We start from the raw sequence: 13,233 nt of genomic DNA, 5'->3' as shown, positions 1-13,233 counted from the left end.
CCAAAGCTAAGCCAAGTTCGGCTGCCTCGAGGAGGGTCTCCCGGCAGTTTTTATCCGCAATGCCGGAAGACAAAAGCATTGCCTTGTGCAAGAGCAAAATAAAATCGTGGGCAGGCAAAGACAAACGCAGCAGCACAGCTCTATTAAACCACATGAAGTGGCATCACCCCATCCCATGGACAAACAGAGGTGGCAGCCATCCACCGCAGCAGAAGTTCCCTCCTTCACTTGGTCCAGTTTGCGGCAACAAGGCCGAATCCACGAGCAGTACGGTGTCTTTCACATTATCATCATCCCTTTCTGCTTCTCCTGCTCAGACTCCGCCTCCGCCAATCTATCGTCAGCCATCAATAACGGAATGCGTGGCCAGGAAACAACTCAAATGCCCAGTAATCCGATGGTGAGCAACCTTAATTCCCACCTGGCCAAGTTGCTGGCAGCGCAGTTGCTGCCGTACCATTTAGTCGAGTCTGCTACCTTTAGACAGCTAATGGCGTGCACTAAGCCTCGCTGAATGATTCCTAGCTGGCATTATTTCTTTCAAAAAAACATCCCTCCCTGGTACTCTCATGTTGCAGATAACGTGGGCCGCTCCCTGTGATTATCACTGTGCGGCAAAGACTGCATCATGCCACTGCCACTAATGAGGTTTTAAATTTAAGGTGCAGCATAAGTGTAAGTGGTCACTGCATCAATACCAGCTGTTTTTTAATGTCCAGGCAAAGCTAGGACCTGCATTATGCGACTAATGCCTCAATCGTCACTTTCTGTGAACTTTCCACATGGTTGAAATGTTGAAATTTTCTTGGTGGATTTTGAAATTTTCTTGGTGGGGTGTTTAAATTAAGGTGCAGCATAAATGTACTATTAATATAGTAATACCGTTCAGGCAGGCTGAATGAGATCAATAGTCCTCTCATTGCTGCTGCTGCCCCATCTTGTTGCTCCTGCTGTCTGTCAGCCTGCCTACCTAACATCATATTCTGTATGGCTGCTGCTGCATGTCACTAATGCCAAATCCACTTGCTCCCTCAAGCCACTTTTTTTTAAAATCTCATAACAACGTCTGCCTCCGATCAGGGACAATCTTTGGAAGCTTTGGAATATGAAAAAAGCATGAGACATGCCGGCACGGTGTCTTTTTAAACACACTGCATGTTAACGCCTTTATATGTGCGTTTACCCAAGGCTATGTATGTCAGTGTCACTCAGACATCTGTTGCTGTCATGGTGTGCCAGAGCTTGGGGAGGGAAAACAAATCATAAAAAAATAAATGAAAAGAGATAACAAGTTTTCCTAAATATTATGGGGGAATTTATCATGAGGGGAAAATTTTAAGTCAGTTTTGCTTGGGTCTGTGTTGAAGTACTTTATGCCACATTTATCAAATGTCTCATTTTACTTGATAAATTAGGCTTATCCTTAGACCTAACACTTTTGTCTAGAGAAGTTACTCCAGTTTTCCTACTCCACACTCCTCCTGCAATAAGATTGTGACTTTTTTTTATAAAAAAAGTCTCAGTGATAAATCTGGAGTGAAACTCATTAACATAGTTTACTAAACCCACTTTTCCACCCACATTACAAAACTGGAGTGAGTGGAGTAAAAATGCAAAAAGTTGCAAAATTTTGCGCAAGCAAGTGCAAAAAAGTCACACATTTTTGCACAAGCAAGTGCAAAAAAGTCACACATTTTTGCACAAGGTAGCAAAAGCCCTATTTTTGACACCAGAATTCTGGAGTCAAGGAATTGGGGCCTATGAGTCCTAAAAATTATGATGCTGGAACAAATTGGCCTGGACAAAAATTATGGCACCCTTAACTTAATAGTTTGTTGCACAACATTTTGAGGCAATAACTTCAATCAATTTCTGTAACCCTCAATGAGATTTCTGCACCTGTCCACGGGTATTTTGGCCCACTCCTCGTGAGCAAAGTTCTCCAGCTGTCTCAGGTTTGAAGGGTGCCTTCTCCAGACTGCATATTTCAGCTCCTTCAACAGATATTCAATAGGATTTACATCAGGGCTCATAGAAAGCCAATTCAGAATAGCCCAATGCTATTCTCTTAGCAATTCTTGGATGTTTTGGGTCACTGTTCTATTGGAGGACTCATGACCTGTGACTGAGACCAAGCTTTCTGACACTCAGCAGCACATTTCGCTCCAGAATGGCTTGATAGTCTTGAAATGTCATTGTACCCCGCACAGATTGAATATATCCTGTGCCAGATGCAGCAAAGCAGCCCCAGAACATGACCAAGCCTCCTCCATGTTTCACATTAGGTACAATGGGGTCATTTATGAACATATCTGCCGCGGATTTTGTCACACCCCATGTTGTGGCAGAATCTGCCACTTCTTCCCCAGTTCACGCCAGACCTAAAAAAGGGGTGTGTGGTGTAGGTAGGGAAGGGGACAGGTCGGAAGGCCCATCTTATTTAACATTTGCTACGCCTGGTTTAGGCATAGAAGATGGTCTAATTGTAACACAGCAAGGAAGCTGTCTGTCACAGATGTACCGAGACATACGGACGTCCCAGCGACAGTGAGTGACAGGAGATCTTTAAGACTGGCAACACATGGTTTGATTTGACATGTTTACCTTGTGGATCAATAGGCGTCTGTGTTGTTCTGGTACTGGCCACACCCTTAACTTCCAGGTGTTGCTATTGTGGTCATTTAACTTTACCTATTTATAGTTGTTTCTCCCACAATGCTGTGCGGTTTATAGCTTCAGTTGGACCTGTGAATAACTGGTGTTTGGATCTCGACTGAGTTCCTGGTGCTGCCATAGCTTCTTGGAAGCTAAGTGTTACCTTTCTCTTTTGTATTTTATTTTGACTTTTCTGTGTGTTGCATTTCCTTGTTGCTTTGTATTAGGCCTCAGGGAGACTCACATTCATTCTTCCTTTTGGAGGAACAGGTTGTCTCATTCCTGTCATTAGTACCAGGGTCCTTTAGGGTTAGATAGGACTTTAAGTATTCTTATGAAGGAATTCACCTACTTTTGGGGTCTGTTCATACTGGTGATCAGTCAAGGCAAGTAGGGTTTTCACTAGGAGGTGTCCATCTTCCTTCCCTAGTTTTCAGGCCTTATTTCCTTTCCCTCCTATGTTCGGTGTGGGGTTTCCCTCCAACACTAGAGCGTAACACTTTACATTTAGAATTGGCGGTGGACACGCTGAAGTTATGTAGAGGCCTATTAGTATTGTATTAGTGTTTTTGCCTCCAAGTATTTCTACCCACAGTGACACCACATGTTCATGTCCCTCACTTATATCTTTAGACAGGACTTGACATAAAGGCAGACCCCTCCCCCTCTCCGGTTGGCAATCCTTTCTAAATGGACTGTAACCCTGTACGTTAACTGCCCAGTCATAGCTATTATCCAGACATGTCTAAGTTATTCCCACTATATCATAGTCCTCCTTACAAATCACTAATTCCAGTTTACCAGTTTTATTAGTCAGGCTATTGGCATTAGTATACATACTATTAAGAGGGTTATGTATATTTTTTCCCTACACATTTCCTTCTGAACTGTTCTAGTCCCTCCTTCCATTCCTCCCCCATTTCCATTACTTTGTCCCAGGTCTCTATCTGCACTATCTTACCCTCCTACAATTTAATTACCCTTCCCCCCAGTCCCTAGTTAAAACACTCCTCCAACCTTCTAGCCATCTTCTTCCCCAAAACAGCTGCCCTTCCCCACTGAGGTGCAGCCCATCCCTAAGATAGAGCCTGTGGTATGTGGTCTGCTAGAACCTATATTGGGCTTATCAGTCTGTCTGTCAATATGTATTCCTGTATCTGCTGTGTTTGAAATGTGTCCTAATGTTCTGTGCCTGTTCTTTTTTGCAAACTTTTACTTATGTATCTTATGTTTGAACCGTGTCCAAGTTCCAGTAGTCTGCTCCGGTAGTCCATGTGTCCTAGTTCCTGAAGTCTGTATGTCTGGCTCTTGTAGTCTATCTGCATGGGTTTCAGTTCTGTTTATCTGCCAGTGGTCTGTGTTTTGTGTCATGCCTGTAATCAGTGTTTGCCTTGGATTTGTCTGTGTTCAGCCTGGTTCAAAATGTGTCAATGCTTGTGTCTCTGGTGTTTTCAGAAGTGTCTCTGACCACAGTAGGTGAACTGTCAAGTACACCAGGACCATCCGAGGAGGTAGCAGTTAAAGGGTGAATACCTTAATAGCAGATTTTGCTGGAATAGTTTATTGGTGCCAGGTCAGAATTTTTTAGACCCTGAGGTACCCCAAAATTGGAAACATCCAAAAAATGATGCCATTTTGAAAACTAAATTCCTCAAGGAATTCATCAAGGTGTATAGTGACTTGACTGTAAATATGAAAAATTTCATTTGTTCCAATAAAATGTTGCGTTAGCTCCACATTTTTCATTTTCACAAAGAGTAACAGGAGAAAAAGTACCACACAATTTGTTAAAATATTTTCCCTGAATACAGCAACATTGCATATATAGTAAAAAACTGCTGTATGGGAACACAGTAGAGCTTATAAGGGAAGGAGCGCCATTTGGCTTTTGGAGGGCAGATTTTGCTAGAATGGTTTTCACACACCATGTTGCATTTGAAGAGACCCTCAGGAACCTCTACAGTGGAAACTCCCCAAAAAATGTGACCCCATTTTGGAAACTACACAGACTAAGGAATTTATCGAGGGGTGTAGTGAGGGCTTTGGCCCAAAAGTGTTTTTAAAGAATTTAGAAACACATAAAATATTGGTTTAGCACCAGGTTTTTCATTTTCACATGGGGCAATAGGCGAAAAAGCACCCAAATTTTGATACATAATATTTCCAGAGTATGATAATACCTCCTATGTGGTCTTGAACTGCAGGGTTCAGAAAAAAGAGGATTTACAATTGTTTTTTTTTAATTAAAATATCTTCCACTAATACGAAAAATGTAAATTCATCAGAGAACTGGGGCACTGCGGCTTGCATTCTGTGTTGCCTGGGAGTGATTGATGCAGGCATATTGGGAAGCTGGGTAGGGCGGGGGACCCATAGTAAGGTCTGCTAGGGGCCCTGTCAGATCTAGGTGTTCCCCTACTCTGAGGTGAAATAAAAAAAGAAACTTAAAATAAATGACTCCACTTTATAGACCACACCCGTCACCGAATTTTTTTAACGGGTGTAGTTAACATTTGGACCGCACAGGTGTTTTGAAATGAATGTACAGCAGATGGTGCAGAGTGTAAATTTTGAACAGATATGCCATTTCAGTGTCCAATATGTTTAGAAATGCCCTACATGTAAGCCAAATTTTTTGCATTAAAGTATGAGAGAACTCAGGAGTAATAAAGCACCATGTGCATTTTGAGGCTCAAATGTGGTGATTTACACAGCTTGTGCCGACAACTGGAACCCTGAGAAGTGACCCGATTTGGAAACACTGCCCCTCAAGCTATTAAGGGGTGGAGTCAAAAATGTTATGCCATAGGTATTTTGTAGAAATTAAAGCGCAGAAGACTGCAAAATGAACATTTCAATTTTATGCACAGATATGGTATTTCAGTGCCCAATATGCTGTGCCCATCTGAGACTCCAACCACGCTTAGGCTACTTTCACACTGGCGTTTCTGGGTCCGCTTGTGAGATCTGTTTCAAGGTTCTCACAAGCGGCCCAAAACGGACCACTTTAGCCCCAATGCATTCTGAATGGATAAGGATCCGTTCAGAATGCATCAGTTTGGCTCCTTTCCGCCTCCATTCCGCTCTGGAGGCGGACACTAAAATGCTGCTTGCAGTGTTTTGGTGTCCGCCTGGCGATGCAGAGCCAAACGGATCCGTCCTGACTTGTAAGTCAATGGGGACGGATCCGTTTTCACCGACACAATATGGTGCAATTGAAAACGGATCCATCCCCCATTGACTTTCAATGTAAGTCAGGACGGATCCGTTTGACTTACACTGAGACTCTTTTTAAAGAGTAATGCAGACGGATCCGTTCTGAACGGATACCAGCGTTTGCATTATAGGTGCGGATCCGTCTGCGCATTTAAACGTAGGTGTGAAAGTAGCCTTAGATTGATAGTCAGATTCTAGTGGGTAGGATTTTTTTTTTTTTTTATGGTGCTCATCTGACCAGGTACAATCTCTGATCTGTTTCTGCTAAGACCCAGTAGAAAGGAAGGAGGGGCATAGGAGCTTCCTGATCTCTGTACACAGCAGTCCTTCTCCAATCCCAGTGGTCCTTGAACACTGTGTATAGAGAGATAGGGAAGGCAGGAACGGTGAAAAAACATCCTCGCCCTCATCCTCTCTATGGAAAGCCCTGCTGTCATTGACATCGAGCCCCCTGCTCCAGCTGCGATCTCTGCAGGGATGTTTTAAAAAGTCCCCGCAGAGATTTGTCCTGACTGCCCGGATATAAATAGTCTAGGGGTGGTTGGGAAATGGTTAAAGAACTTTAGAAATGTACTGTATGAAGGAAGTCAGTACATTGGGAGATTTAGCCAAACTAGTGCAAAGTAAAACTTGCCTGGTAGTTGCCAGATCCCATTATAGTTAATGGGGCCAGTATGCATTGCGGTAGGCTGTTCTCTGCTGTAACAGCCTGCTAGAAAGCAGGATGCATGGCAAACAATCAGATTGATCTTTTAATTTTGCTCTGAAAAGTGGAATCTGAGTGGTTTCTATGGGAAACTAAATTATTTTTTCTTTGCACCAGCCTTGATAAATCTCCCCCATTATCTAAAAAATATAAGTGTGGGAATGTAAGCTATCTTTCATACTCCTGTGATAAGATGAAGAGTAAAATTATTAGTTATTCAGAATTAAAGAAATACTGATAACTCTGGTGCTAAAACAAAGGTACCATTAAGAAACAATGATTAACTAACAAACACTGGTATACAACTTTTTGATTGATTGAGTCATACTAACGTCTAAACTACTAGTCAAGTCTGAATCATTACCTTGGTTCATAACGTATGTCATCTGTATTTTCTAAGACTCCAGCACCAATGCGTAGTCTCTCAATGCCATTCCTGAGGAAAAAAAGTGTGATATAACTAAAAAAATATTTTCTTTGCACAAACTAATCTACTAATATAACATTAAGGGCTCATGCAGATGGCCATGTTTTGCGGTCCACAAATCGTGGATTGAAAAACACAGATCATGGCTGAGTGCACCCTGACATTTTTTTCACACTCTTCTAGACCAGTGTTTCCCAACCAGTATGCCTCCAGCTGTTGCAACACTACAGCTCCCAGCATGCCCGCACAGCCAAAGACTATCCAGGCATGCTGGGAGTTGTAGTTTTGCAACAGCTGGAGGCACACTGGTTGGGAAACACCGATCTAGACGTGTCCTATCCTTGTCCACAAAATGGACAAGAATAAGACATGTTTCTATCTTTTTTGCGGGGCTGTGGAACAGACTAAGGCTACTTTCACACTTGCGGCAGAGAGATTCGGCAAGCAGTTCCGTCGCCGGAACTGCCTGCCGGATCAGGCAAAATGTATGCTAACTGATGGCATTAGTAAGACTGATCAGGATCCTGATCAGTCTTAAAAATGCCTGATCAGTCGAAAAAACGCATTGAAATGCCGGATCCGTCGTTCCGAAGTCATCCGGCAAAACGGATCCGGCATTTATTTTTTTCACCTTTTTTTCAGTCTTCGCATGCGCATAACGGAATGATGGATCCAGCATTCCGGTATTCTGAACGCCGTATCCGGCACTAATACATCCCTATGGGAAAAAATGCCGGATCCGGCGTTCAGGCAAGTCTTCAGTTTTTTTCGCCGGAGATAAAACCGTAGCATGCTGCGGTTTTCTCTTTTGCCTGATCAGTCAAAACGACTGAACTGAAGGCCTCCTGATGCAAACTGAACGGATTACTCTCCATTCAGAATGCATGGGGATAAAACTGATCAGTTATTTTCCGGTATAGAGCCCCTGTGACGGAACTCTATGCCGGAAAAGAAAAACGCAAGTGTGAAAGTACCCTTACAGATACGGACAGCACACGGTGTGCGGTCAGCATCTTTTGCAGCCCCATTGAAATGAATGGGTAAGCGTCTGATCCGCCAAAAATTTGGATGCAGAACTAAACTACATTTGTGTGCATGAGCCTTTACACAGATCTCTTAGCCCAAATATACACAGACTTTTGTTCCTGATGTCACTTATATCATCCATACCACATATATCAATATTTCCCCCTAATTATAAAAGAGATGATAAAGTGTAGGTGGAAAGTAGGGTTCAAAAGGTGAAATCTAGTCTAGTAATGAATGGAAGGAAACATACTTGCCCAAAACAGCTGAATGGAATTTTAACCTCTTAAAACCCATCCTATTTTTGGTGTTCTGAACGTTCAGAACACCCAAAATAGGATGGGTTTTAAGGGGGTAAAATTCCATTTTTATTTTTAAATCCTGTATTGTCCTTTGATATATTAATATGAAGATATTAGGTGACCCCTTCGGCCATCTTTCTAAAATAAATTATCCTAATTTTGATACGTTTTCTGGTTACTGTAGTCCACCCATTCCACATTCCGTATGGTAATAAAAGGTTAAGGAATAAAAAGAAACCAATGTGGATAAATAGAACTGTAACGAAAGCAATAAATGACAAAAAGAAAGCATATCATTCACTGAAACAGGAGGGGAGCACGGAAGCACTGAAAAACTATAAGGAAAAAAATAGAACATGTAAAAAACAAATAAAAGCGGCCAAACTAGAGACCGAGAGATTAATTGCCAAAGAGAGTAAAACTAACCCTAAAATGTTCTTCAATTATATAAATGTTAAAAAGTATAAATCTGAAGGTGTCGGCCCTTTAAAGAGTAATGAGGGGGAAGTCGCAGAGAGCGATGAGGAGAAAGCAAAGCTGTTAAATATTTTTTTCTCCAATGTATTCACTGAGGAAAATAAATTGTCAGATGACATGCTGAATGCAAAAATAAATTCCCCATTAAAAGTGTCCTGTCTGACCCAGGAAGAAGTACATCAGCGACTTAAAAAGATTAAAATAGACAAATCACCAGGACCGGATGGCATACACCCCCGTATCCTAAAGGAATTAAGTAATGTCATAGCCAGACCCTTATTTCTGATATTTGCAGACTCTATACTGACAGGGAATGTCCCACAGGTTTGGCGCATGGCAAATGTGGTGCCAATATTCAAAAAGGGTCCAAAAACAGAGCCTGGAAACTATAGGCCGGTAAGTTTAACATCTGTTGTGGGTAAACTGTTTGAAGGTTTTCTGAGAGATGCTATATTAGAGCATCTCAACAGAAATAAGCAAATAACGCCATATCAGCATGGCTTCGTGAGGGATCGGTCATGTCAGACTAATTTAATCAGTTTCTATGAGGAGGTAAGTTCTAGACTTGACAGCGGCGAATCAATGGATGTCGTATATCTGGACTTCTCCAAAGCATTTGACACTGTACCACATAAAAGGTTAGTATATAAAATGAGAATGCTCGGACTGGGAGAAAACATCTGTATGTGGGTAAGTAACTGGCTCAGTGATAGAAAACAGAGGGTGGTTATTAACGGTACACACTCAGATTGGGTCACTGTCACTAGTGGGGTACCTCAGGGGTCAGTATTGGGCCCTATTCTCTTCAATATATTTATTAATGATCTTGTAGAAGGCTTGCATAGTAAAGTATCAATTTTCGCAGATGACACTAAACTGTGTAAAGTAATTTACACTGATGAGGACAGTATACTACTACAGAGGGATCTGGATAGACTGGAGGCTTGGGCAGATAAGTGGCAGATGGGGTTTAACACTGATAAATGTAAAGTTATGCACATGGGAAGGAAAAATGCAAGTCAACCGTACATACTAAATGGTAAAACACTCGGTAACACTGACATGGAAAAGGATCTAGGAATTTTAATAAACAGCAAACTAAGCTGCAAAAACCAGTGTCAGGCAGCTGCTGCCAAGGCCAACAAGATAATGGGTTGCATCAGAAGGGGCATAGATTCCCGTGATAAGAACATAGTCCTACCACTTTACAAATCGCTAGTCAGACCACACATGGAGTACTGTGTACAGTTCTGGGCTCCTGTAAACAAGGCAGACATAGCAGAGCTGGAGAAGGTCCAGAGGAGGGCAACTAAAGTAATAACTGGAATGGGGCAACTACAGTACCCTGAAAGATTATCAAAATTAGAGTTATTCACTTTAGAAAAAAGACGACTGAGGGGAGATCTAATTAATATGTATAAATATATTAAGGGTCAGTACAGAGATCTATCCCATCATCTGTTTATCCCCAGGACTGTGACTGTGACGAGGGGACATCCTCTGCGCCTGGAGGAAAGAAGGTTTGTACACAAACATAGAAAAGGATTCTTTACGGTAAGAGCAGTGAGACTATGGAACTCTCTGCCTGAGGAGGTGGTGATGGTGAGTACAATAAAGGAATTCAAGAGGGCCATGGACGTATTTCTGGAGCTTAATAATATTACAGGCTATAGCTACTAGAGAGGGGTCTTCCTCTGGATCAACTTGCGGGATAACAGGCCGAACTGGATGGACAAATGTCTTTTTTCGGCCTTATGTACTATGTTACTTTTGTTACCTGCCTTTGAACCCACTCAACCTGTACTATGACTTTCTTGTGCACTGGTGCCCAAAACTGTACACAATATTCTATGGGTGTGTTACTAGTGATCTAAATAGTGTTAGTACTATGGGGAAAATTTATCTTTTTACACCTGTTTTTTCAATGCATTTGCAACTTTTCTAGTGGTAATATGCGTTTTAGGCTGCCCTTGCAAATTCTACAAAAAGGGGGTGAGGAGAGTGTTGCAAGGGCTGAGGCCATAAGCCAGCTAATTCATAATTATTTATGCAGTAAATAATGACTGAAATCTTTGGCACCTATGAGCTGCCCTGGATTTCATTCTGGAGACCGGAGAACCAGAAAAGGCAGGTAATTTATGATGCGGCCCAATAAAGTAGCACAAGCTAGCCTTGATAAATCAAAGTATAGTATACATTCTTGTCATGTGCATCTATGCCCTTATTGATGCAACCTATGATGTTTTTAACTTTGGCAGCAGCTGCCCGACGCTAGTTGCTACATTTAAAGGGGTTGTCTCATTTGAGCAAACAGCATTTATCATGTAGAGATAGTTAAAGAGGACCTGTCACTAAATATGCAGTGCAACCTGCAGGTTCCATGTTATAGAGCAGGAGAAGCTGAGCAGATTGATATATAGTTTTGTAGGTTCAGTAAAACTAGTAATTTTTACATTTACATCTGCAGCCCTGTGAACAGCTATCCGTACATGAAGGAGGGGTTATCTGTGACTGACAGCCTTCTCTTATGCACATTTATACATACAATGCTATCAATCACTGATAACACTTTCTCCCTGTACCGATAAGTATTCACAAGAAGTGAAAAAAAGCTAAGATATACAGACGTGGACAAAATTGTTGGTACCCTTTGGTCAATGAAAGAAAAAGTCACAATGGTCACAGAAATAACTTTAATCTGACAAAAGTAATAATAAATTAAAATTCTATAAATGTTAACCAATGAAAGTCAGACATTGTTTTTCAACCATGCTTCAACAGAATTATGTAAAAAAATAAACTCATGAAACAGGCATGGACAAAAATGATGGTACCCCTAGAAAACACAGAACATAATGTGACCAAAGGGACATGTTAATTCAAGGTGTGTCCACTAATTAGCATCACAGGTGTCTACAACCTTGTAATCAGCCATTGGGCCTATATATATGGCTCCAGGTAATCACTGTGTTGTTTGGTGATATGGTGTGTACCACACTCGACATGGACCAGAGGAAGCAAAGGAAAGAGCTGTCTCAAGAGATCAGAAAGAAAATTATAGACAAGCATGTTAAAGGTAAAGGCTATAAGACCATCTCCAAGCAACTAGATGTTCCTGTGAGTACAGTTGCACATATTATTCATAAGTTTAAGATCCATGGGACTGTAGCCAACCTCCCTGGACGTGGCCGCAGGAGGAAAATTGATGACAAATCTAAGAGACGGATAATCCGAATGGTAACAAAAGAGCCTAGAAAGACTTCTAAAGAGATTCAAGGTGAACTTCATGCTCAAGGAACATCAGTGTCAGATCGCACCATCCGTCGTTGTTTGAGCCAAAGTGGACTACATGGGAGACGACCAAGGAGGACACCATTGTTGAAAACGAATCATAAAAAAGCAAGACTGGAATATGCCAAACTACATGTTGACAAGCCACAAAGCTTCTGGGAGAATGTCCTGTGGACAGATGAGACAAAAATCGAAGTTTTTGCCAAGGCACATCAGCTGTATGTTCACAGACGAAAAAATGAAGCATATCAAGAAAAGAACACTGTCCCTACTGCGAAACATGGAGGAGGCTCTGTTATGTTCTGGGGCTGCTTTGCTGCGTCTGGCACAGGGTGTCTTGAATCTGTGCAGGGTACAATGAAATCTCAAGACTATCAAGGAATTCTAGAGAGAAATGTACTAGCCAGTGTCAGAAAGCTTGGTCTCAGTCGCAGGTCATGGGTCTTGCAACAGGACAATGACCCAAAACACACCGCTAAAAACACCCAAGAATGGCTAAGAGGAAAAAATTGGACTATTCTAAAGTGGCCTTCTATGAGCCCTGACCTCAATCCTATTGAGCATCTTTGGAAGGAGCTGAAACATGCAGTCTGGAAAAGGCACCCTTCAAACCGGACACAACTGGAGCAGTTTGCTCATGAGGAGTGGGCCAAAATACCTGCTGAGAGGTGCAGATGTCTCATTGACAGTTACAGGAAGCGTTTGATTGCAGTGATTGCCTCAAAAGGTTGCGCAACAAAATATTAAGTTAGGGGTACCATCATTTTTGTCCATGCCTGTTTCATGAGTTTATTTTTTTACATAATTCTGTTGAAGCATGGTTGAAAAACAATGTCTGACTTTCATTGGTTAACATTTATAGAATTTTAATTTATTATTACTTTTGTCAGATTAAAGTTATTTCTGTGACCATTGTGACTTTTTCTTTCATTGACCAAAGGGTACCAACAATTTTGTCCACGTCTGTAAATGTATAAATTACAGGGTTTACGGAATCTTTTCCTACAAAACTATTTATCAATTTCCTTGGCTCCTCCTGCTCTGTATCATAGTGCTGCCAGATTGCATTGAATTTTCTGGTGACAGTTCCTCTTTAATACAAGCCACTTACTAATGTATTGTGATTGTCCATA

At 41.6% G+C, this 13,233-nt stretch overlaps 1 protein-coding gene across 1 annotated transcript in view; it reads right to left on the bottom strand.

The window, feature by feature from the left end:
• The window catches only part of OSGEPL1 (O-sialoglycoprotein endopeptidase like 1), a 505,200-nt gene that overhangs the window by 53,029 nt on the left and 438,938 nt on the right, over window positions 1-13,233 (bottom strand). The window contains exon 7 of the mRNA XM_044302718.1: window positions 6,942-7,013. Coding sequence (XP_044158653.1) covers window positions 6,942-7,013 — 72 coding nt within the window. The remainder of the gene's footprint in view (window positions 1-6,941; window positions 7,014-13,233) is intronic.

This window comes from Bufo gargarizans, chromosome 8, assembly GCF_014858855.1.
Source record: "Bufo gargarizans isolate SCDJY-AF-19 chromosome 8, ASM1485885v1, whole genome shotgun sequence".
Classification (NCBI taxonomy): Eukaryota; Metazoa; Chordata; class Amphibia; order Anura; family Bufonidae; genus Bufo; species Bufo gargarizans.
This window is presented reverse-complemented; position numbering and strand designations above follow the sequence as displayed.